The sequence below is a fragment of the Trichosurus vulpecula genome, chromosome 1 (genome assembly GCF_011100635.1).
Source record: "Trichosurus vulpecula isolate mTriVul1 chromosome 1, mTriVul1.pri, whole genome shotgun sequence".
Taxonomy (NCBI): Eukaryota; Metazoa; Chordata; class Mammalia; order Diprotodontia; family Phalangeridae; genus Trichosurus; species Trichosurus vulpecula.
The window spans coordinates 75,628,471-75,653,450 of NC_050573.1; the positions used below are offsets into that span (position 1 = coordinate 75,628,471).

The 24,980-nt window shown below is 49.8% G+C and overlaps 1 protein-coding gene across 4 annotated transcripts in view; it reads right to left on the minus strand.

Moving 5' to 3' along the window:
- The window catches only part of NFIX (nuclear factor I X), a 110,629-nt gene that overhangs the window by 13,414 nt on the left and 72,235 nt on the right, over nt 1–24,980 (minus strand). For 2 of the 4 annotated variants that reach the window (XM_036755332.1, XM_036755316.1), the window contains exons 3-7: nt 6,948–7,010; nt 6,583–6,657; nt 5,863–5,983; nt 5,297–5,433; nt 1,286–1,408 (exon numbers count right to left, since the gene is read on the minus strand). In XM_036755332.1, the coding sequence (XP_036611227.1) occupies nt 1,286–1,408; nt 5,297–5,433; nt 5,863–5,983; nt 6,583–6,657; nt 6,948–7,010 (519 nt within the window). The remainder of the gene's footprint in view (nt 1–1,285; nt 1,409–5,296; nt 5,434–5,862; nt 5,984–6,582; nt 6,658–6,947; nt 7,011–24,980) is intronic. The other 2 variants (XM_036755338.1, XM_036755324.1) reach the window with 1 other exon arrangement.

Consider the following 24,980-nt stretch of genomic DNA (forward strand, 5'->3'; position numbering starts at 1 on the left):
AAGAAAAAACTGAAAGCCCCGAAGAGGGTCTCCAAGGGGTGTCTCTAGAGTCTAGATAGGAGGTTGCTGGTGCATCAGAGCAGTGAGAAGTGAATAGGAGACTGACTATGGACCCTCTGCAACCCCTGACTTCCTGCCAGACGTCACCCTCCTCAAAAACAGCCCATTTGCCTTGGTCACTGGTGGCCCCTTCCCAGGTCTTGTCCATTAGAGTGAAAAAAAATGGTTATAGGTTCATAGTAGTTAGGATTAGGATGGGCCTAATAGATCACTTAGTCCAATCTCTTCAATTTACAGATGAGGAAACTGAGGCCAGTGAGGGGAGTGACCTGCCCAAGTCACAGTGACCATCAGCAGCAGAGCTGGCATGATTAGGAGAGTGGAGTAGCCCTCAGTGGTAGGACTGAGAGGCCTGGCCTGGGGGCAGTAGCCTTTCACCCTGAGCATTCTCATCACACTCATACACAGCTCATGGCTCTGAGGAGCTTGGGCCTAAAACTCAGCCAGGACATGCGAGGATAAGGAAGGGAAGGGGGAAGGAGTCATAGGAAATGAAGCACATCCCTGTCCATTCCAAACATAACCAAAAGACTCATCCTCAGACATGAGGGAAGAAGGGGACCTCTAGGGAATCAATCCAGATCCAATTGTCTCCTTCCCCTCAGGACCTTGCTCAGCCTCACATGACCTTGGAGCCTCCTAGTGCAGGTCAGTGGAAAGTGGAGAGGGGGAAACTTATTGAATCCCCAGCCCTACCTCACTAAGAGCCCCAGCTTTTTGCCACTCTGAGAGGGAAAGGTGAGGCGGGACACAGGGAAGTCTAGCAGGCCTCATCTAGCAGGCAAGGGTCAGATGCTCTATACCCTCCTTTCTTTGCTGTCTTGATCTGCCCTACTCAAAGAGAAAGGGAGAAGGGGGAAAGGATTTCACTGTCAGTTTGGGCTACTCTACTGACCCCCTCAGAGAGCTAGGGGAATGAGAGTTGGTGGGGCCACTGCTATTTAAAGGCTGCTTCCCATATTCCTCCCCCCTCCCCAGCCTCCCCAGTTCCCCTTCCCTGCCCTGGCCTATTCAAAAAGCTGGGGGGGGGAGGGGAGAGATGTCACTCCCAGTCTGGGACCACCCCCATGCCATGCCCTGCTGCCCTGGCCTGGTCTACTCAGAGAGCCGGGGCGGAGGGGAGGAGGGAGGAGAGGGAGCACGCCCCTGCCAGTTTGGGGCTATCCCCCACGCCCCTCCCACCGGCCGCCCCCTCTTCCCCCCCTTCCCCAACCTCGGTTCTCACCTGGTCTCACTCCAGCTAGCACGGGCAGCGGGTGGTGGGTGAAAGCCATGCGCGGGGAGCTGGTCTGAGAGGAGAGGGCACTGCAGAAGTCCAGCTTTCCTGACTTCTTTAGAGAAGCCGGGCCTGGGGGGGAGGAACCAGCAACATAGGGTGGGTTTAGCAGAGGCCTGGGGGCAAGGTGGGGGTGAGAGGGGGTGCAGTGAAGCATGAGAAAGACCGGCAAGCCCAGCAGCTCCCTCTTCCTATGATTTCTACCCAAACCCAAGTTCTTTGTTACTGCCCTGCCTCCCCTTACCCCTTCTTTCTCCTGCCTGTAAGACAATAGTGAGGGCACTCCATACACCAATTTATGGGGCCTTGGGAAAGGCAGGCAGAATGGTGCCCACTTTTGCCCCCTTGGTGAGCCTGTGCCCAGATTGTAGAAGCTATGAAGGAGGGCTTACCACTTTTCTATCCCAATACTCATAAGGGAAACATGCAGGGGAACTTCTAGGAGCCAGGGAAAAAGTCTCACAGGGTTGGCAGGGAGATGAAGGAGGGTGGTGAGCAGGTCTTGGAATAAGGGAAGAAGCCAGAGTGGGGCTCACAGGAACAAGATGGCCAGGGGACGGTTCACTATGTTTCTCCCCCGCCCTGCCTCTCCACTACTCCTTTCCACCTTGTTTCCCATTCCTGTCTTCTTCCTACTGTCTCCCTCCTGGATAGATACCCTGGGTATGATGGCAGCCTTGGTCTGCCATGCCAACTCAGCTGCCTAGAGACCTGGAGAGAGGGTGGGCAATCAAGGAAATCCCAAAATCAGATGTCTCTCTTTGTTCTTATTGATTATGGATGCAGGAAAGGGCCTCAAATGACAACAGCAAAAAAAAAAAAAACAAAACCCACCACCATCAAGGACAAGGACAGCTAACATTTAAAGAGCTTTGTCACACACTCTCCCAGATGATCAGATAAGGCTGGGGCCCAGCTTGTCAGAACTACTTCCCTCAGGAATGGAACATGGTTGGAGGAAGGAGATGAATGGCTGGGTCACATGGAACTGACTATTCATTCTCCTGAGGTGTCATCATTAGATTCTGGGGCTGCTACCCAGCTGAAAATGAGAATGGAGAGAGCAAGAGGGGGGGGGGCCCTGCCTGTCCCTAATTCTGAAAAGCTCTGGAGCTGGCAATTACAGATGTCCCTGGGTTTAGCTGGTGTGGTGTCTGAATAGCGCCAGGTTAGAGCAGGTGCTGCTCTGCGTGGCTTGGGGGCAGTGCCTTCCCCCTTGGCAGGAAGGACTCTTGCACTGGTGACAAGGGGCACAGGAGGCAGGAGGTGAGTTTAGAGGTGCCAGGGTTGGGAATGGGAGAAAAGAGGTGCCAAAGGCTCTAAGGCTGACTTCTTCAGGGGACAGCCAAGCTGAAGGGATATGAGAGTCATCCAGACTGCAGAGAAGAGGAGGTGGGGTAGGGGGATGGGGAGAGGAGAGAATGGAAGGGAAGGGGAGGAGGAGAGCTCCCAGTCACCAGCAGAAGTGTTATCTGGCGGCAGCTGTGTGCCACCTGATAGCTGGCATGACAGTGGGGGTGGGGGAGCTCCCGCCAGCTGTGCACAGCTGTCCCCACTGCCACACAGCACCTCCCCAGCTGTTCCTGGTCCTGCAGCTGGGCTGCTTAATTGGCGATTTGTCGGCAGCACAGGGAACAACATGAATAGAGTCATTGAGAGAGAGAGGGGGGGAAGGAAATAGGGGAAGAAGAGGAGCTGGGGGCTAGAGGGCAGGTGTCCACAGAAGCAGGGGCTGCAGGAAGATGGGGGGCACTGGCAAGGCTGGAGAATCCTTGGTCCTAAACACTACACACCAAGGGGAATGCTGGTACAGGAGGGAAAGCAGAGATCTGCTAGAGAAGAGCCCAGCAGAGGGGGGCCCTCACTCCTCGCTACTTCATAGTCTCATGGGACTGGCTGTCCAATGCCAACTTCATGGCACTGTCACTAGGGCAGTGCTACCCTATTCCCCCTCCCCATGGGACAATTTCTATAGTCCAGGAAAGAGCAGTTGCCTAGCTGAACCCCACTGCACTTAATGGTTTTTCATGCATTCATTCATTTATACATTCATTCACTGGCATTGGGGCATGGAAGCCTTCTCTCCTACCCTCTAACCTACCCAGCTCATTCTCTACAATTACTTTCCCACTTCTTTGGCCTCATTTCTCCCTTCATTCTCACTCCCACCGGTTCTCTCAAGACAAGAACCCAGAATCCCTGTTTTGGCTAGCCTAGTCCACAGAAGGCCCCAGGATCCAACCCAGAGTAGCAGCTGTCCCCTACAGGGCAAATTTTGGGAAGAGCCTGAGGATCTCAAAGCCCCTCTGTGGACATGCAAATAAGCACTTATCTTCCCATTCTGGGGAGCAAAAAAAACCATAAAACTGAGACACAGCTAGCCATTTGGGGGAAAGAGGCAAGAATGAAAGACAAAGCAAGAACACGTACAGAAAAGCACCCAATTTTCCTTTCCCCATCCACTAAGTTCTTTACAAAAGGAGGGAGACCCAAACCCAGTCTAGCCCAGTGTAGCCCAGCCCAGACTAGTTCACAGGGCTTATACTGCCCCTATTCCTTGCTTCAAAAGCTCTATAAAAGGCAAATAATGTTCCAAGGTCACAGGGCTTTTCATCAAGTAAGTAGGGTCCTTCACTCATCCTGTGTACAAAAACACACCATTCAGAGGCCTGCCCATGTAGCTACCCAGGTTTTCCTGGGCCCACCCATCCAGGGGCCGTACATACACACAAGAACACTCAGCTCTACACCAAGTACCCATATCCCTGATCCAAATATCGTGCAACTCTTCTCTTTTCATCTACACACAGTCACCATGTGACGATGCTCACCTGCCCTAACCACAAGCACTCAGACAAGTTACCATTCTGTTCACAAGCACACAAGCTATACGTTCATCAAGATATCAGGTACGTAATTTCCTTACAAGATACACACATGTCCACACGATGCAATCTAACCAAGTAGTGTGTCAACGTCTTCCTCATGCTCTAATGCTCACCTTTACCTGCTGAGGCATCCTCAACATACACTCTTCACATACAGCCCCAGTTTCTACAAAATCCTAACCTCACAACCTGTGCCCACATCTGTGGCCCTCACATGCACCAAGGTGTTGCATACATGCCCTCCCTACAAATACACAGGTCTATCCTCACAGACACCCACCCACACATGCACAGGTATAACCTGGGTTTTTACAGGCATTGTGCACAGACTCTCTTTTCACATATACAGAAGTCCATATTTCTTCGTGTCTAAGTGTCAGACCATGCCAAATGATCTCAGAAGGAAAAAGGTAGGGGGTGGGATGGTTCAGGGATAGGGTCTCCCTACCTTGGGAATACTCAGAGGGAAATACCTAAGAGAGGTTCATTTTTTCTTAGGGTTAACTCGTTCCACAGGTGCTCCACAAGACTTTCTCTTCTATGTAAACCCCTCAGTCTGATCTAAGGATCTCTCCACCCTTTCTCTTAGGCCCCTCTGCTTTCTCTGTAAGTGAGTACTTTGCACAGTGAAAAAGGAACCATAGAATTGGTGGTGATTTAGTTGAAAAAAGCCAGAAACAGAGAGGCTAAGGGAGGGACTGAAAGAGAAATGAAAACTTTCTCACTGCATAAAGCTGGAAGGTTGCCCTCCTTAGGTCTCTGCCCTCCCGCCATCTTGATCACTGAGAAATGCTCGCTGGCAAAGAGGCAGCAAAACTCTTCCTCATACATTTTGCCTGGCCTGGCTCTCATTGAGAAAGGCCAGGGTGGTGAGAGCACCTCAAACTTGGCAACATGGGGCTCCCTGGGGCAAAGCCAGAGGGATGGCTAGAAAGGAAGAGGAATATCTTTGCTATATATACCTAGGCCTCTTACTGAAGTGGAACTTACTGGGACTGAAAGGGGAAAGGGAGTTCACCCCAATTTAGAACTAGCCTAGACTCTAGGTAGGGCGCTGCTAAGATAACTGTACCTGCATCCACATCATTGGGCCAACCACTGGACTGGCTGCTGCCAGCTGCAGGGGACCGTCCTGTCCCAGGGTAGAACACATCATCCACGGGGCTCTCCATCTCACTGTCATCTATGGACTTAGGGCGCTTGGTGGTGCTGAAGAGGAGAGAGAGAGAATCAGAAGGGGGCAGAATGCAAAAAGAATCCAGGAAGTCAGTCTTAGTCTTCCTAGAAAGGCACCCATTCCCAAGAGGGAGGGGGAAGGAGAGGGAAGGAAAGAGCTGGCTAGAGCTGAGGTAAACCCCTAAAATTTAGAGGGTTCTCACCTAGCAAGCTGGCATATACTGGGGAAAGGTAGCAATCCCCATGTCTTCTGGCATTATTTGGCACATGCAGCCCTGGGGCTGGCATCCCTATGGAAGTGAAAAGTCCCCACCACCCCCAACTCTTAACAGGCACCAATGTCTATAAGTCTTCTCACTTCTTCATTATTTATCCCCGGGGTGTGCCCAAGGCCTAGGACAATGTGGGACAGAGGGACAGTGAAGGCCAGAAAGTTCAGTGAGTGCTGAAGGTCACACTTACCTGGTGGAAGGAGGGGAAGTGATGGACCGACGCCCAAGGGTCACCTGGTTTATGTTGTAGTAACTGGGGCTCTCCAGATCCGCCAGGGAGAAGTTAGGCCCTGACGCCGTAGCAACAGGAGCTAGATGGGTAAGAAAGAAGGCCATGAGGTCAGAAAGAATAAGATAGGCCTGCCTTTTTTTGGCATCCTATCCTCAAAAGGTTAGGGCAGGAGGGAGCCTTCTAGGCTCCACCAGCTTGAGGCTGACCCTTCTCTTTGATCAGACTCTCGAGGAATAACCGATGACCAAGAGCATCAGGCTCATTCGGCTGTTGGAGGCCCAGGATAACCATGGGAGCAGGGCCACATCCTTGGGTAAGGAGGGTCTCCCTTCTGACAGGCTCTTTAGAGTACACATTTTCTCCTCCATGGAGATGGAGATTAAGGCACCAGGCCAGTTGTTTTTTTTTTTCATTCAGGGTCTGTATAGCTTTGTCCTGGGTGTACTCCTGTTGAAGGAATAAGCTACGCCGTAGCAAGGGGTGGGAGTAGCCACTGTGTGGGGTTGAAGAGAGAGAAGCCTCTATCTGAAGGAATCTACATCTGCTCTCTCCCCAAACCCAGCAGAATGAGGACAGCAATGGCCAGACACTCAATATGGGGACAATAATGGGATCCCTCCCAACCCAGTTTCCTCAACCAGCCTGGTTCCAGGCTCAAGAGGAAGGGGGCTCACTTACTCTGTGATACTCTGACCAGCTCAGTCACATTCCAGACCCCAGAGGTCACAAAGCAGTCTTGGAAACTTAAGTGCCCTACAAGGGAGAAGAAGACAGGTGAGGAAAGGGTAGGGGGAGAAGGGGATTCTCTGGCATCTCTTGCCTCCCCTCCCAGTGGAGTCTCAAGGCTCTACTTGTGCCCTGACCTCCATATTTGCTCTGGAGGGGACAGTGTTGGGGCCATGGGAAGTGGAGTGTCCCAGATGACTCATGGGTCCATCCAAATGACCCAGAGACCCAAGAGAAGGGGGAAGTGTAAGGAAGGACAAAGGCAGATCTGGGCAGGTCAGGGATGAGTGGGAGAAAGCAAGAGGAAAGGGACTCACCATTAGGCAGTGGTTTGATGTCCGCATCTCCTTGCTGGTTTGAACTGTCTGATTGTCCGGATTCTGCCAGGAGATACAAAGGGGCAGACGGGATTAAGCTCAGGTTTCACCCCAGGGCAGACCATCAGGCTACCTAGGAATAACTTAACCCTAATTCCCTCTTCCCCATTGCTACCCTACCCCCACCTAAGAGCCATGGCCCAGATGTCAGCACAAGGGAAAACTCCTAGAGATCTCGAAGAGAGGTCAGGAGAGAAAAGTGGGGTTCAAACCAAGACACGGATGAAGCTAGGGAAAAAATTCAGCTCCCAGACCAGGTTTCCTCCCACAGCTAGAGAGGCCTTAGGAGTCCCCATCCCCCATATCCTTTTGGCTGGCAGATGAGATGCTCCTTTAATTAATTAACTCCATTCCCAGCCATTCTTTCATGCCCGCCTCCCCCCCCCATATACACCCTACCCCACCCTACCCTTTCACCTTTAAGCTTGCAAGCAATGCCTGGCAACCCAGAAGGGGGAGGTGTGCCCCCGACGCTGTCGCCCGTTTTGTGCCAGCCAGTCTGGGGCTGTCTCATGCCCCAGTGCCACAGCTGCTCAGAGCTCAGACACAAGGGTCCTATTGTGCAGCTCTCAGAGAGGCAGGAATAGTGTGTGAGTGTGAGTGTGTGTGTGAATATTTTGCTGAGCTTGGGAAAGCCCCCTTCCTTCCCCATCCCACTATTCCCTAATGCTTTGTGTGCCAAGGGCACTACAGGGACCTCCAGAATGCCCGCCTGAGCATGGTAGTTGGCAGGAGGCTAAAGAAGCAGGGGGGCCAGAGGCCAGTTGGGGGTGGGGATATAGAGAGAAGCAACATGGACACCTCTGAAAAGGGATGAGGATCACCAAGGGCAGGCTAGCCAATCCCAGTAGCCAGGTTAAGGCAAGTACAAAGCTAAATTGGTATTGGGCGGTCAGCAGGTGTGGGGGGGGTTGGGGGGGATTTCTCCCAGAGGGAGAAAACTACAGAGCCCTTTCTGGTCTAATGTCTGGGAATTTCACTTTAATGACTTCCTGATCTTGGAAGGTAGGGAATCCTGGGATTCTCATCAGATTTAGAGCTAAAAGATACCTTAGAGATCATCTAATCCAATCTCTTCAGTTTACAGATGAGGAAAATTGAGGCATCAAGAGGTTTAGTGGCAATTTCATAGGCAATAAGTGGAAGGCCTTTTGACTCCAAATCCAATGTTTCTACTACATTCCATTACTTTGCTTCTGGGGAGGCTTGTCTGCAGACTACTGCCCCGCCATAACTCTTCAAGGTCCAGGTGTTGGGGGGAAGGAACAGTGGGAATAAGGGAAGGGGGCCACAGAAGAGGGAAGCTGTGATTGACAAACCAAAAATACTCCAGGTTAAGGGAAGCCTGCACCAGTATTCTTGAAGGAAAGGTCCTTCTACATCTTGGACCTGGACATCACTACAGAATCTAGGTCTTCGTTTCCCCAACCTGGCTCAGCCCACACTGAAGGGCAAAGGCTATGCCCCAATCCTACCAGCCTATACTGTGCCAGCCCTGGGCCCCTACCTCCCACATAGCTTTTACTGGGTAGAGAGAGGCAGCTGCCCACAGGGCCATTTATTTGCATGAGCCTATGGGAAAAGCCCTGCTTAATGAGGAATCCGACTAAAGGAGCTGCCTACAAGGGGGAGCTTCACATCTAGGAAGTGCCATGCTAAGAGAAAGGAGGAATAAACAGATTTTTAGTCACTGTGATTTTCAACTTCTTGAGCTTCCTAATAATTAGAAAGTGAAATTAGAATTAGAAAACATCCAAAAGTGAAATGGGTTGCCTCAACAGGTAGTGAGTTTCCTATTGGTAAGATTTTCAAGTAAAGATGGGATGACCATTTGTTGGGGATTTTGTAAAGGGAGTTCCTGCTCAGCTTAGATATGGGTTGGTCTAGATGACCTGCAAAATACCTTTCAACTGTTACGTGATTCATCCTAGATCTGGAAGCTAAAGCTCCAGCTTGGCTAAAGGATGACTGTTATTGCTAGGTTGATGTGGGTCCATAAGAGGCAGTTTCCTCACTCCCCCTACCACCACAACCACCACCACCACTTCCCCACCAGGATCCTCAAGATTGGTTCCCTTACACAGTGGATAGAGTACTGGCCCTGGAGTCAGGAGGACCTAAGTTTCAAATCCAGCCTCAGACATTTGACGTTTATTAGCTGTGTGACTGTAGGCAAGTCACTTAATCCTGATCGCTCCAAAAAAAAAAAAAAAAAGATTGGTTCCCTGACCACAGGTTCTGTTGCTCATCCCCACCTTCCCATAAGCCTAGAGTTCATGGCCCCATAGAACTGGACAGAGATCGCCCCAGTGGCAATCTAAAGGCCTAAGTCAGACCAGCCTCCAAGGAAAGATGCCTGAGTTATATACAAAGACATGAAGCTGCCAAGGATCATTCTATGCCCCCAAGAGGAGCCTTTGCCCAGCAAGTTGGAGGAATTGATACAGTTATGGCTGCTTTGTGGGGAAAAGAGTAAGGGAGAGCCCTGGAAAGAAGCAGACATGGCCCACATTCTACACAAAGAAAGGCCCATCTCCTGACCCAACTCGGAAAAGTCTATGAAGCTGGACAGCAAAAAAGTCATACTCCAACCTCCCACAGCTGGCTTTGAAATTCCCCTTGGAAGGCACATGCTCCTCAAGTTGTCCCATTCCTTTCCAAAATCATCAGGTGAAGCCAAGAACACACACGCTCACGTGCTCGCACACGCGCACACACATACACACACACACACACACACACACACACACACATGCCCCAGAGATAGGAAGACAAAAGGAAAGAGATGGAGTCAGGGAGAGGGACAGGGAAGCAAGCAGGGCCTCTAAGCCAGGGAATTTGGGAAAGACAGCCGTTGAGAAATCATTTCTCCAATAGGAAATCACCCATAAATATGATTAGTACCACTATGGTCACTGTTGTTGCTGTTGTCGTGACTTCAATTTAAAGGCTTTGAGCGAGGGACATTTCCTTCCCCCAGACTAAAAGCAGAGCTGACTAGTCTGAACCCCTCTGTCTCTCTTCCCGCTCGCTTCTGGCAGCCATTTTAAACCTTGGCAGCCATCTTACTGCTGGCGGCTCCGGCCAGAGTCCCCACAATGCTGACAGCCGCCAGCCCCCGAGATGCTGAGCTTAGCCCCAGGACAAAAGACTGAAAATCTGGACCTGGGATGGGTCTAGGGGGAGGCTCAAGAGCCAACCTAGGGGCAGCTGGGTTTGTGTCCCTCTGTTTTAGAGGTAGCCGAATATACCATGCGCACCCTTTTGGTCGGCTAGGGTTAAGGACGTGGTTGTTCCTCTTAGGAAGGCCCAATTAATATAGCTAGCATACTAATAAGTTTGCATTTATATGGCACTTTAATATTTACAAAGCACTTTACAAATGTTATGTTGTCCTCACAACAACCCTAGGACATAGGTGCTGTTATTGTCTCTTTTACAGTTGAAGAAACTGAGGCAGATAGAGATTAAGTGAATTGCCCAGGGTCACATGGCTAACAAGTGCCAGAGACCAGATTTGAACTCAGGTCTTACTGATTCCAGGCCTAGCACTCTATCTACTGTACCACCTAGTTGCTCCCAGTATTCTGTAGGACTAGAGACCCAAATTAGATAAATATATGAGACCCGTTACCCAGATAGGGAAATTGAGGTTCCAGGGTTGGATGGGAGGTGATAGGTGGGAGAGTCTTCTCTGTACCTTCAGGGATGGCTGAAGGGATAGGACAGAGTAGTCCTAGAAGCAATGCCAGGATCCCCAGCAAAGTTGTTTAGCACCCCTTAGGGTGCTAGGTCCCCTGAGCAATGCTATCTCTTCTCCTCCCCTCCTACTCCCCACCCTCAATTTGTGGATCAGACTTAGCTCTGTAACATGGGGACACCATGGACAAGCTTCCTGGCTTACACAGTGCTGAGTCGGTCCAGGGGGGCCTGGTGTGACATTCTCTAGTCATTCCCCTGCTTTTCAGAAGCAATGGCCCTGTTCTCTCCTCCCTAGGGCCTGGGGCCCTGGCTAGTACTGCTTGAGGAGAGTAGTCTGTCTTCAGGAAGGGGTTCCCAGACCACCTGCGTCATCCCATTCTGTCTCAGCTCATAGAGGACCCTTCAGGCCAAGGGCAAGGCAGCCAAGGGAAGAAGAGGAGGGAGGGAAGGAATGGCTCCTTCATTACGCCCCCTCCCCAGCCCTGATCTCAGAGCTCTGGCTTTTATCTGGCAGAATATGGCTTATCGGAGCCACCAGCTGAACAAACACACAAATCCACGGTTAGTGAGAGAAAACACTTTTCCTGAACTCTTTATCTCCTGTTCACAGGCCCTGCTTGCTCCCCACTGCCAATAGCTCAGGAGGGGAACTTTGCTGCTGAACAGCTGTTTCTGCCTTTATTCTCTGCTTCTAAAGGTGGAGGGTTTTCACTCTGTCTCTGACTGTGTCCTTTCCTCAGTCTCCATTTCCCCATCTCTCTCGGTTGTTCCCTTCCTTTCTTTCTCTCCCCGCAAACCCCAAACACTCCTCACCTCCCAATTCCCTACTGGTGTGTATGGCTGGGCACACACTGATCTCCGTTCCTTCACTTTAGAGGCTGCTTTCTCATCGAGAGACAATAGGCCAGCTGGTGACCCGTGGGTAAGGGAAGGGGGCAGGGAGGATGTTGGCTGGCATGATGAGGGCAGGTGCCCAGCTTCCTTCTTTATCCTCCACAGCCTAGGCCCTCAGCACCCCCCACCACCCCCCACCAAAGCCTCTCCCACTTAATTCCCCACCCTGGCACAGTCCACATGCTCCCAGAGGATGTGTTCTCAGCCAGAGGTCTCCCCTACAGTCTTTACCATAGAAACAGGCACCTATCCCACTGCTATGGGGCATAGCCTATATGGACCCAGCTCAGTATCTTCACCCAGCTGGTCACCTGGACAGGGAAAAAAGCTCCCTTCTCTACCCACAAGCTCTTGGACTATTCTTATCACATAAAATATTCCCGATCATTTATCGCATAAAAATATTCCCAGTCATTTGACTTATCACATAAAAATACTCCTAATTGTTTGAGAAGGAGATAGCAAGGAGGGGAGTGGGACAGTGAGCTACCTCAATTCTAGCCATAAAGCTAACATCTCTCCTCCTGGCCTAGGTATGAGGATCCTTTAGTTGTATCATATGATTATAGAATTAGGGCTCAAAAGGATGTCAGAGTACCTATGTCTAACACCCACATTTTATAGATGAGGAAACTCAGCTCCAGTGAGATTAAGTAAAGGGGTCCTACACCTCGAGCCATACCATAATGGTTTTCCAGGCTTTGTTAGAACTTAAGAATGGTGTTTCTGTATCTGGTCTAGCATCAACCTGCCTAAGAATAAGAGGTCTCAGTCTCTCATTGGGGACAGGGTAAGAATGGCCCACAGGGCTCTTCAAGAGAAATAGGGAGGGGACAATTCAGAACTCAGCTCCAAAAACATTCCAACTCTAAATCTTACAATTCTATAGCTAGGGCCCTCCAGCCCAAAGGTCACTTGCACAAAGGCAGAAGCCTGGACGGGCAGAGAAATTTTCCCAAAGGCCCTAGCTTTCAGGTACAATTCAGAAACACTAGGAAAGAGAAGGCATCCGTGGGCTGAAGGATCCTGAGTAGCCTACTAGGGAGTGAGTTCCAAAACAGAATTTGGCAGAGGGCTGCTAGGGGCCTCCTTTAATCACTTACACACATGTGATCTGTTACTCCCCCACTTTCTGAGTGTGGGGACTATAGGAGAGACTATAGGGGCGTAGGCCTCTCAGCCCAGAGCCAGGTCTGGCAAGAAGCCACCAGCACCAGACCTTTCCTCTAAATTGGGTTCACCCCCATTAAGAAGTGGGCCCCAGCCCCAGCCCTCTCCCATCCAGATATCCCATCCTCCACAGCCTCCTGGCCTCATTCTGCCTTGTCCTGGTTTAGCCTAGCCTCTTGTATTTCTTCTCCCCATTGCCCTCTCTAGTCTCTCTCAGCCTCTCTGGTCTCTTCTCTTCTCAGAGGTTTTGTGTGTGTGTGTGTGTGTGTGTGTGTGTGTGTCTGTCTGTCTGTCTGTCTGTCTGTCTAAAAGAACTTTCTCTGCTTCTTATTGGGGTTTCCATCTTTGATGGAAGTCTACAGCTGCCAGGAGGAGGCCAGCACTACACATAAACCCCAGATTGATGGCGTGTTTTTAATATATATATTTTTTTGGTTACAGACAGGGAGATATTTATGGCTCCCGCTAGGTGAGGAAGGAATGTCCTGCTCAGAGCAGCCTCAGCTCCCACCCCTAACAAACTCTGTTCTGTTAAAGGGACAGTCCGTAAATCACCACCCAGCTGCTTCCCGCAGACATTGATTGCTCCACCAGCTCTGTATGAAGCAGGAGGAAGAACACATGTGAGCTCAAGCACATACACACTCACACTCACTCCCTGGAACAAGTAAGCACTCACATGTATGTGCTAAGGCACACATATGAACTCAGACACATATACACACATTCAAACACCCTCAGAACACACACACACATACAGACTCATCCTTGGAGGTACTCACACATGTGTACACATAAGTATTCACTCCTACACCTACTTCCAGATATATACTTACACATGCACAGATGCACTAACACACCAACAATACACATATTTACATGTGCACATATATAGACACACACTGATGCAGATACCTACACATATAAGACATACCAACATATCTTCTCTTGCCATATTTTGTCTCAGACAGACAAATATACCCCCAGACGAAGACACACAGACTTACACAAACACACTTACACACTGGTAAGAGCAGCAATGGATACATGAACTTTCAAACACAATGACACACATGCATATAAAATCTGAGCCATACCTAGGGAAACAGTGACACCGATGGCACTTTAGTTACCCTTGCTAACAGCTCACAAACAAACATCAGTTCTGTAGGAGAGAAGCATACCGCCCTCCCACCCCCATGCACCCCATACCTTTCTTGATTTAGAGTTAGAAGACCTGGATTCAAATCCTGACTTGGTAGCTATGTCACTTTACTGGACTGAGCCTCAGTTTTCCCATTCATAAAATGGAACTGATAATCTTTATACTACCTGTCTTACAGCACTGTTGTAAGAAAAATTATTTGTAGACCTTAAAGTACTCCAGAAATGTCAGCTGTTATTCCCTGGAAGACCAATTGCCCCTTGGGAAGTGGTATGTATGATTCTTGTGCCTGCCCCAGCCCATCTCTCCTTAATTTCTCCTTATAACCAAGTTTCTTCTTATAAACAAGTGGGGTGTGTGCTCTGGAATGTGGGCAGAATCCCAGGGGGTGTGCCCCAGATATGGGACAGGCCTAGGATCTGGAGTGCCCAAAGGGGTATCTATACTCTAGACAACATGACAGTACCCAGTTCCCTGGAAATAGTCAAGGAGCCAAGCTATGCTGGAGCCCCTGCCCTCCCAACTTCTCTTCTGCAGTGCCAAGGCATAGGAAACCCAATCTTGGATTGGGGCAGGAAAGGGGGGGACCAAGAGCCTGGCCTATGGTAGGCAGAATTGAAGAATGTGACTATTGTGCATCCTGAAACTCAAGTCTAGGAACCTGAGCTGTCCCATAGAAGCAGACAGGTAGACAGACAGGGTCTAGAAGGGTGGGAGCAGGGCACAGAGGCCTCTCCCCCTTCCTGGTACAAGGAGGCAGTAGACCAAAGTGGTTCTTGAGAATGCAATGAGACAGGAAGGCACATGAGATCCAAGGTTGGCCTGAAGAAATTATTATCCTGGGTGCCAGGCCTCTTCCTCTCACTTTCACATTTCCCTCAGTCTAGCCTCTCAAAACCTGGAGCTTGGGGCCCAGGAACTCTTTCACAGGTTAAATACGATTCAGAGCAGAAGAAGGATCAAAACAAATGATCAAATGCCTCATTCACAATACAAGGGGGATAAATTAGTAGCTAGCAGAGTCAGGATTTGAACCCGAGTCTCAGGATTATACAGCCCATGTTCTTTTCACCACAATACAACACTTTCTGAACAACCTGTAGACCTTCCCATCAGAGGGGGGGCTGCCACCCTAATACTTGGAGGAGCCTAAGATAGTACTGTGAAAAGGTGGAGAGAATGTTGGTGTCAGGCACTGGGGCAGAGGTCAAGTGGGCACACAGAGGCGAGATCTTAGAGTCAAAGGACCAGGGTTCCAATCTTGGCTTTGCTACCTACCACCCATGTGACCTTGGGTAAACATTTAACATCTCTGGACTCAAGTTTCCACCTTTGTAAAGCGAGGGAGTTGGGCTACGGGATCTTCGGGTGGCCTTCTAGCTCTTCTACATTCTGCATGCAATCATATAATAACTAGTCAGTCAATAAACATTTATTAAGCGCCTGTTGAGTGCCAGGAACTATGCTAAGCTACCATGCTTATATGCTTTCAGAAACCCTCCTTCCTCCTTTCTTCTTCTATCCTCTGCCTCCCCTTTCCTCCAACAGTCACAGACCCAAAAGACGCCTGTATAGACCATGGGTAAGAGCGAGTGAATAAAAGGAGAATTAGGAAGTAAAGAAAACAGAATAAAGAAGGCTAACGACCGAGGAGGGCAGCAGAGACACCTCTACTGGCTGGCAGTGGGGCCCTTCCCTAGAAATGGGGTTCAGCTATGTGGTGAAGCCTTGGCTGGCTGGTTGGTTAGAGTACGGAGACCGGATAAAGAGGGAATTGGTTGCCTAAGGCCCTTCTCACTCAATACTGAAGTCCCCTAAGAATGTTCCGCATCCCAACTTTGTCTGAGGCACTTGATTTCCCAAGGGATTGATGGTGGGTGTTAATCTAGCTGACTTATTTTATGCTATAGACACTGCATACCTGGCCCATTGGACAGCTTCACTTAGCCTGGAGCTGGAACAGCATGCTCAACACCTGGGGCACCAAGGGACCAAGCAGAAGGCCAAGAAAGCTGCCCCTTAGGGCTTGGGACACCAGCCTCCCCAGCTTTCCCAAAAGGCTAGAGGGCTTTGCTCCACAGCAATGGTCTCCACACTTCTGACTTCCCGCCGAGAAGACTGTCCTAAGCCCATTTTAGGCATCAGGAACACCCCATCCTGCCCCTACTTCTACCAGCCTCATCCATCCCAATGCAAAGCCAAAGAAATAGCTGCTGTTTGTTTTTCCCCACTGAAAATAAATGATCTAGGAACACCCAATTCCATCCCCAGCAAATAGGAGTCCCCTGCCTCCCAAGCAACCCATTCTGCCTATGGTGCCGCCTTAAGAGAGAGCTGGCACTGCACTATCTAGCCACTGCTGGAGAAGGCTCCTTCCACAGCCATCACATACACCAGTGTTGAGCCAGCCCAGGGAAAACCCCTTAAGATAGTGCCTGGGCACTGGGCAGGCATCTTGTGCCAAGAGAGGCAAATCGACTTCTGTTTGCAAAAGTATCATCTTACTTCACTCTAAAGGTCCACAGGAAAATAAAGGGAGTGGGGAAATGCTGTAAAAAAGGAACACAAAGAAATATGGAGCTAGAAAACAAGAGCATAAGAAAGACAGAATCTAGGAGGTGAGCTCAGCATGATTTTTCCAGCCTGCTCAACCAGACGCTCACAGCCCTAGCCAGAACACACCCAATCGCTAGTCTTAAGTCAATAAACAAGATCCCTACCAATGAGGGTTGGAGGGGGGAGGGTATGGAAATGGACAGGGAGATGACAAGCTAAGGCTGCCCCTACTCAGTACAAGGATCCTATAAAGGATTATTCTCGGGCGATACAGAATGTAGCAGGGAGTAATCAATAAATAACAGCTCTCATCTTCGTAGCTCTTTAAGGCTCCAGAGCACTTTACTCACAACTACCCTTGGGAGGCAGGTAGAACAAGAAGTAGTTTCCTATTTTACAGATGAGGAAACTGAAGCTGAAAGAGGAAAAATGATTTTGCGTGGAGTCACACAGTAATTCAAACCTGGGTCTCAAGACCCACTCTTCTCTACTCCACACCACTGAATGAATGAATGAGGTAACATAGTCACAGACTAAAGGACAATCGCCTACTGTTTGAGCTGAAATGGATTTCAGAGATGATCTCCTCCAAATCCTTCAATTTGCAGGTGAGAAAACGGAAGCCCAGAGGATTCAGTAATTCGCTCCAGGTCACGTGAATGAACTAATTAACCGATGAATGGCACAAAGCATGAAACCACTACTTGAACCCCTTCAGATGTGTGCAGGTGCTGTGGTCTTTATCTGGGGGAAGGCTCAATCAAACTTGCTCCTCCATGAGTTTAAGAAGCAGCAACAAAAGAATAAGGCAGGCTAGGATAAAGACAAGGTGAAGCAGAGAGGGGAAAACAGAGAAGCAGCTCTTGGCCCAGTGGGGCTCATCTCCCTGCCCCAGGGTGGCTTGGGTTGGCTTGACTTGGCCTAACTTCTGATCTGAAGGTGACAGCCGCCTTAGAACTAATCCTCCATGGGAAAGTGATGACTTTATATCTCTTAAGAGGCAGACACCATTTGGTCCTGAGCACTGCATTCTTGTGACTGTCTTTGTAGCCGGGTGGGGTCAAGGCCAGACCCAGACCCAAAGAGTTGGGCACTACCACCCATACAAAGAGGAAAGAGAAGGGAATAACCCTATAGCCAAATCAAGCAATATGAAGATAGGACCCACGCCTCTACATCCCTCACTGTGCCTTGACACAGGAGGTTTTAACACAAAGTGGGTTACAGCACAGTAGGACCAACAAGGCCCATGTGAACAGAGCCAGTGGACGAGAAAAGAAGAATGGGCTCCATCCCAGACCTCAAACGGGCCTGGGGGAGGTAGGTGCCCAGTCTCCTCATCCCAATTCAATTCAATTCAATTCTTGCTGGCAAAACAAAGACAAAAATCAAAACCAGACTCTGCTTTCAAGAAGCTTCCATTCCACTGGGGCATAGGAGATGGAAGTTGTTAATAAGATATAAGAGAAGTTGGGGGAGAAAAGTACTTAACAACTAGGGGGATTTTAGAAGGAAGAAAGCTTCCACCAGGAGGTTGCACCTGAGCTGAGCCTGTCAGGAGTCTCAGGATTCAAAGAGGTGGGGGTGGGGGTGGGGAAGACATCCCAGGTTTGAGGATCAGCCGGTGGAAAGGCATGGAGGTGGAAATGAGATGCCAAGTATGGGGAATAGCAAGTTGGCTAGTTTGGCTGAAACAGAGAGTATCTGAAGAGCAGTTGTATGTTTTAAGGCTAGAGGTAGGCTGTAACCATATGGCACAGTGGTTTAAATGCTAACTAAGCTGTGTTTTATCCTAGAGGCAGTAGGGAGCCAATGAGGCTTCTTGGGCAAGAAAGTGGCATAGTCAGACCTGTGCTTAGGACCGTTAGTTTGACAGCTGGGTGAAAGATGGATTGGAGAAGGAAAAGACACTAGAAGCAAAGAGCCCAATCAAAAGCCTACTGAGATGGTGGAATTCGAGGAGCCCTGGTGCTGCCCCTAGGCTAGGCCCATTCCAGCACTCTGGCTGAGTGCCAAGAGGCGGTAAAAGGAGACGTGGCAAACCAGGGAAGGGGATTCAAGGTCAGTTCTCCTCCCCATTCCCTCACCCTGCCCTTTGCTGCATCTATGGATGGGTGAATGTGGGAGTAGGGGACAGCTGAGAGCCTGGTTCCCCATACCAATATGCTTGTGCTCTCTTCTTTCTGGGCCAGTCACAAGCTTAGGGTCGGGTCTCAAAGGAGCCCCGGTATAGTACAGTCCGAGGCAGGCTCGTCTCTCCCCCTCCCGCCTCTATTTCCAGCACTGACCTTTGTCGAGTCCCAGCTCCCCCATGAGCCTGCCCAGCCCAGGCCAGACCAGGCTTGACCCTTCTTGCCAGCTGTTCTTGGGGCTATTAATAGTGGCCCCCACCTCCCAGGGCTGAGCGATCCTGTCCCACATTTACTCTTTGTCTAGTTATTCTTAAAGGGGCAGAACACTTCATCTAGCACCGGAAATGGGCCTTGTTGAGCCAGCCAGACCCAGACTCAGATCCCTAGGACTGAAGCAGGGAGGAAGCAGGAGTCTCCAGAGGGTCACTGGGAAGAAATGCACCTAGGAAGGGACAGGAACTTCCAAGAGAGCTTCAGTGACATAAAAAGCAAGAGGCATATACAGAGTAAGAGAGACCAAGATGGACAATGAACAGACATGAAAAAACTGCTGAAAGGAAGAATGAGAGAGAAAGGATGAGAATACAATTAAATCTATGGAACAGTAAAATGAAAGACTGAAAGTGAGAGGCAGAAAGTTGAGGGGGAAGGGAGGAAAACACAAGAGAAATAAAAGGAGGAAATTACTCCTTTAAAAAAACAGAAGGAAAAAACTTTCCTAAAAATACTTGGTGGCAGCGGCTGAGTTGTGCTGAGCCGGTTGGGCCCCATCCAGCTGCCTGCATCTGTTTGGCAGGCACACAGCGGCAGCAGCAGGGCAGGTTACCCTGTGAGTAGAGGGGGAGGTAGGGTGGGATGGGGGGGGTGGTTCAGGAGAAGGGAGAGAGAGAGGACCCAGCTCCTACTACCTGGGATTCAGGGGGAATAAGAGGGGCACATAGACTTGAAGACTGAACAATAGACAAAGGAGCACAGACCAGGAGGGAGTCTCCAGTGAGGAAGGAAAGCACCCTGGGTGGTTGTCTGGGAGAGGTGTGGGGAAAAGCAAGTCAACTCATCAGCCCCTCCCATACCTAAACAGAGAGAAGAGAACCAGCCTTCCCAGAGCCTGGGACTGGAGAGGCAGGAGGGAAAAGGCAACAGACAACTCCCTAGCCTGCTTTCCCACCACCACTAATCCTGCTGCATAGTCTTCTCCCCTGATGCCTCTCACTCTCTTTCCAATTCCCTGGGAAGGAGCTGTCAGAAAAACTAGAAGAGCTATGGGAAAAGGAGCCTAGTGCAGCTGGCAAGACAGCTGGCCCATGCCTGCCCCATGACCTGATGCCCCTCAGCCCCAGCTTCTGCCTCCTGGGCTGCCTGAACATATGGACACTGAGGCCAGGGGCCATCATGCCCTCTGTCAGTCTGTGGACCAACCTCAGTTATGACAAATGGCCATTGAGCAGAACCTTCAAACTCCATGGCCCCCTGGTTGTCACAGAATTTAGAGCTAGAAGGGACCTTAGAGTTCACCTAGTCTGATTCCCTCATTTTAGATATAGGAAAACTGAGACCCAGAGAAGGTAAGGGAAGAAGTCACAGAGGTAATAAGTAGCAAAGACATTTCAATGCTTTTTCTGCTAAACTACCTTTACTGCCCAGTCCACACAGAGTATGTACTACATGCCTGGCTCTAGAAAAGGTACTGTGAGGGGCCCAGAAGAAATAATTGGCCTTCTAGAAGTTTACAAATCTACATGGGGAAATAAGACCCACATAACAACCGGACAATAAAAGCCAAATCATAATCCAAGTGTGGTTCCTCTCTCTGGCTTTGTGGCTGGGATCAGAGCAATCCATTCTGGAAGGGCACTGTTGGCTGGTCAGGGCCTGCTTGGGGACCCAGAGTAGATACAAGATGGGGCAGGCAAACAGAAGCCTAACAAGCAGGCTATGAGAGCCAGTGAATGGACTTTCAAAAACTCAGGCCTTGAGTGGAAGAAAATTCACCCAAAGGGATAGAAAGGGAGACTGGCTGGCACCCTCACCCCAGCTGAGGCTAACCTGACCATTTCTGCAACCTCTTTCCTCAGACAGACACATACACACAGACGTGGGCTCAGTACCAATCAAAGAATCTGCATTAAAACAATAGCTCAGCCTAATCCTCTCACAAAGGCTGGATGTGGGACAGGCAGGCAGCAGAAAAAGAGGGAGGCATAGAGTACCACTTTGCTCTCCCAAAGGGACTAAAGAATGGTATAAGGCTTAGGTAAGGAAAGAGAAACTTCTTGCCCTGGATTCACTACTGGGCAAGAAGTACTGGACAGGACAGGGAAGGGAGCGAAGGATCACAGAATCTTGATGGCAGTCTGGGGTGGAGGCAAGGCAGAGCTAAGCTCTTTCCACCTTCTTCTTGTACAGACAGAGAGCATCATTCTGCTTCTTGACCTCAGAGCCCCAGCTCAGATGCTGAGCCAGGCAGAAGTAAGATATTTCTCAAAATGGATGGGGAAGCCATGGGAAGACTCTGAGTCTGGCTAGTGCTTTCCAACTCAAAGAAACTGTAATGGCCCACCAGGAACCCAGATGGGTAGCATCAGGTTGGCAAGGCAGGCCGAGTGACATTGGGCACAGCTGGGCATCTGGCAAGGCAATAGCTATACCCATTGTTGGTGCTGCAGCGTAGAGACGGTCAGCCAGGAAAGGACAGAACTGGTCCAGGCCTGAGGTGGGGGTAATGGGGGTGTCATAACTTAGGATTTTGTGCTTAAGGTGGACGTGTGACCAATTACTGCTTTCAATTTCCCAATCTAGGGAACACAAGTTCACCCTGGAAGGAAACTACCACTAGCCTGGGCTGCCAAAGGCAAGGTGCCTCGCCCACCTCCATCCCAGGGAAGAAGCACCAGAGATGTACTTCCAATATGCCATTGCTAGGTGGCGCAGTGAGTTAATACAATATATGCCCTCCACTGTCCATGGAGAGCCAAGGGGTAAAGCTAAGGGCAGGCTGGAGACCCTGGCAAAGGCTCCAAGCCATGGATCCTCCCTCATTCCTCAAAGCCACAAGGGCCAATGGGAGAGCAGGAATATTCCTGGCTGAAGGCAGGTATCCAGGTTGTGGCAGCAGCACTGCTTCAGGGCATCATGGCCTGTTAAGGGCAGGGCAGGGCTGGGGGTGGCTCAGGCACTGGACTGGGCCCTGGAGAAGAAGGCAGCTGAGGCTGAGGCTGAGGCTGAGGCTGAGGCTGAGGCTGAGGCTGAGGCAGGGCAAGACAGCCACGGCAGCCTCCTCTGCCAAAACCCATGATGTGATGTGAGGGGCTGAGCTTCCCCTACTCACTGATTAGGAACAGCTTGCAGTGCGGGGGCTGGAGGAAGGGGAGCTGGGGGGGGGGGGGGCTGTGCCAAGGAGAGGTAGGAGGGCTGGGCTTGCCAGGTGCGTGGACTGATCTGATGGAGAAGAGTAGAGGTGGGGTGAGGTGGGGGCCAGTCTATGGTCTGCCAGCCAGGCTTCCCACCCATGTTGCTCTGGTCTGGCCCTGCACAGGCTAGAGGAAACTGTGTACTAGGGAAGGAGTATAATTCAGTGAGCCCTAGAGGTCCATTTTTCTGGTCACAGGAGCCCCACCCTTGTTCTGCTTCTCAGTGTCTGCATAAGTCTCCAGCTGTGAATGACTTGCCCACTCCACCACCCACCACCTGTCTTCATATACAAAAAGCTACAGCTCCAGTTCATGTGTCTCTGTGGTAGGGAGAAAGCTGGTAACTCAGTGTGGATCTCAGGGTGGTGGAGGTGGGGTCAGAGGTACCTTTTTCTTTGCCCTTACCTACATGCATATCCTAAGGGTCCTTCCCCACCCAGGCCCTACATACAAATTCATTCCATTTCTGGCCTTCCACAGGCCCAGAAATGCTTCTGCCCTTGTTAATACCTGGAAAAGAAGATGCCTCTCATTTCTCACAAAGGAACAAAGGAAAAGTAGGAGCCAGAAACCCAAAGTCAGAGATAGAGACCCAAAGACAGGGTGAGTAAAGAAGAGTCAGGAGAAGGAAAAACCTCCCGGCATTGGCGGCAGTGGCCTGGACCCGGCACACCCTCTCTTCGGTGGTGGAGAAAGGCTCCTTTGTTCAGTGGGGAGGTTAGTCGAGGTGAGGCCCAGCCCCCCTCCTTCCTCTCCCCCAAACCCTGGGTAATACAGTTCACTGCACAGGCCTAGCCTGGTCTGGCCTATTTCCTGGGGCCCCTTATAATGACCCCTCAAAACTTCTTTGCTTGGTGTTGGTAGGTCCTCTTTATACTTGGTTGTCAAGCCCTGCCAGGTGTAGAGTCCTGCCTGCCTGCCAAACCTAAAAGCATAGCATACGATGTAAAGGCAAAGGGAGTCCACCCCTTTCTAAGCTCCAGTCCTTGGCACCAGAAGCCAGACATGAGTCTTGAGTCAAGTGGGCCCTCTGGAGCTGAATGTTTGGACCCCCAAATGTTTCCTTTATTGAGCTACTATCTTTCACCTCATCCTCCCATTCTCCAACTTCTGCCTTCTGGGGCCATGGAAAACAAGCTTAATCCCTCTTCACATGACAACCCTCCAAATGCTTGAAGACATCAGTTGTATCCCCTCCTGCCCTACTCTTCTCTTCTGTAGATTAATCATCCCTAGTTCCAAGAGCTTCAGACTCTTGCACCTTTGCCTGAATATCCAAAAAAGCAAACTTCTCTTTTTTCTCCAAACCCTATTTATATTTATGCCTGAAGTAACACCAGTTGCCATTCACCTCATCACCTGTCTTTGACAATTTTTTCTCTTTTCTCCTGTCTTTAACTCACCCCCAACACCCAATCAGTTGTCAAGTCCTATACTTATCACCTAAACTCACAGTCTCATTTCCTTCAATCTGTAAAATGAGGATAATAATGCTTGCTACAACTACGAATTAATCAAAAGGGAGTGTTGCAAAATTGCAAAGAACAAGCTTAGCCCCAAAGAAAAGATAGGAATAGACGCTTCCCTCTACTTCTTTGTAGAGGTTGGCAGGTGATACATATGATACAATGCATTTATTTCAGAGGGTATTTTTCTGATGTATTGATGTTTTGTTGCTTGTAATTCTTCTTCCCCCTTTTCTTTCTTTCTTATTATTTAAAATGTATTCTTTATTATATGAACTATCTCTTACAACCATCCTGCCCACTCTCATCTCATTGTCGTTGCCTCCTTACTGGTTTTCCTGCATCTCTTGTCTCCTCGTGCAGCACATGGCTACCTGATTAATCTTCCTTATACACGTATCTGACTATGGCACTCCTTTCCTCCAAACCTTTCAGTGATACCTTATTGCCTACCAAGTCAAATTCAAATTCCTTGGGCTAACATTGAGGACCCTCCACAGTCTGACACTTTCTTGCCTTTCTTTGCTACTACTAATCTTCACACCAAACTGCTGGACTACTTGCCGTTCCCCCCATACACATCATCATCTCTGTGACTTTGCTCACAATCTCCCCTATGCCTGAGATGACTTCCCATCTCCACTTGTTAAAAGCCCATTTGTCCCTTGAGACGCAACTCAAATCGTCTCTTCTTTAAAAGAAGCCTTCCCTGGTGTGGCTAGACAATGAAAAAGACTCATCTGGAAAAGACACGGGGATTTTTAGTGGGCTGAAAGCGCAAACTAAGTCAACAGTGTGACATGGCAGCCAAAATAGTAATGGCTCCTGGGCTACGGTGTCCAAAGGAAAGAAGGTGATCCTGCTTGTCCTTGCTCAGAACGCCCCGGGAGCGGGGGTTTTATTACCATGCTTTAGAAAGGATATTGGCAAGGTAAAGCACACACCGAGGCCAGTGATCTGCTGGGAGGGAAGATCTATGTATGTGTGAATAAAGCTGCTTCAAAGATTAGTTGAAGAAATCAGTTCCTATTACGTGCCAGACACCTTACAAATATGCTCTCGTCGGATCCTCACAACAACCCTGGGAAGTGGGGGATGTTATTATCTCCACTATACAATGGAGGAAACTGAGACAGAGGTTGAATGACTTGCCCAGAATCACACAGCTAGTAAATGAATGAGGTCTTTCTGACTCTAGGCCTAGCACTCTATCCACTGTGTCATGTAGCTGGATGGAACTAGGAACATTCAGTCTACGGATGAGAAAACTTGCTGGGGGGGGGGGGGGTGGCGGGGAGGAGTGGAAAAGGAAGTGCTCGATAGACGTCTTCAAGCACTTGAAGATCTTTCCTATGAAAAGCTGGACTTCGAGTGGTCCCTGGAGGCAGCAGTAGGAGCGATGGGGAGGGGGATCCAGAAAGATGGATTTCAGCTCAATAAAACTTCCCAACAGAGATATCCAAGACAGCCTGCAGTAG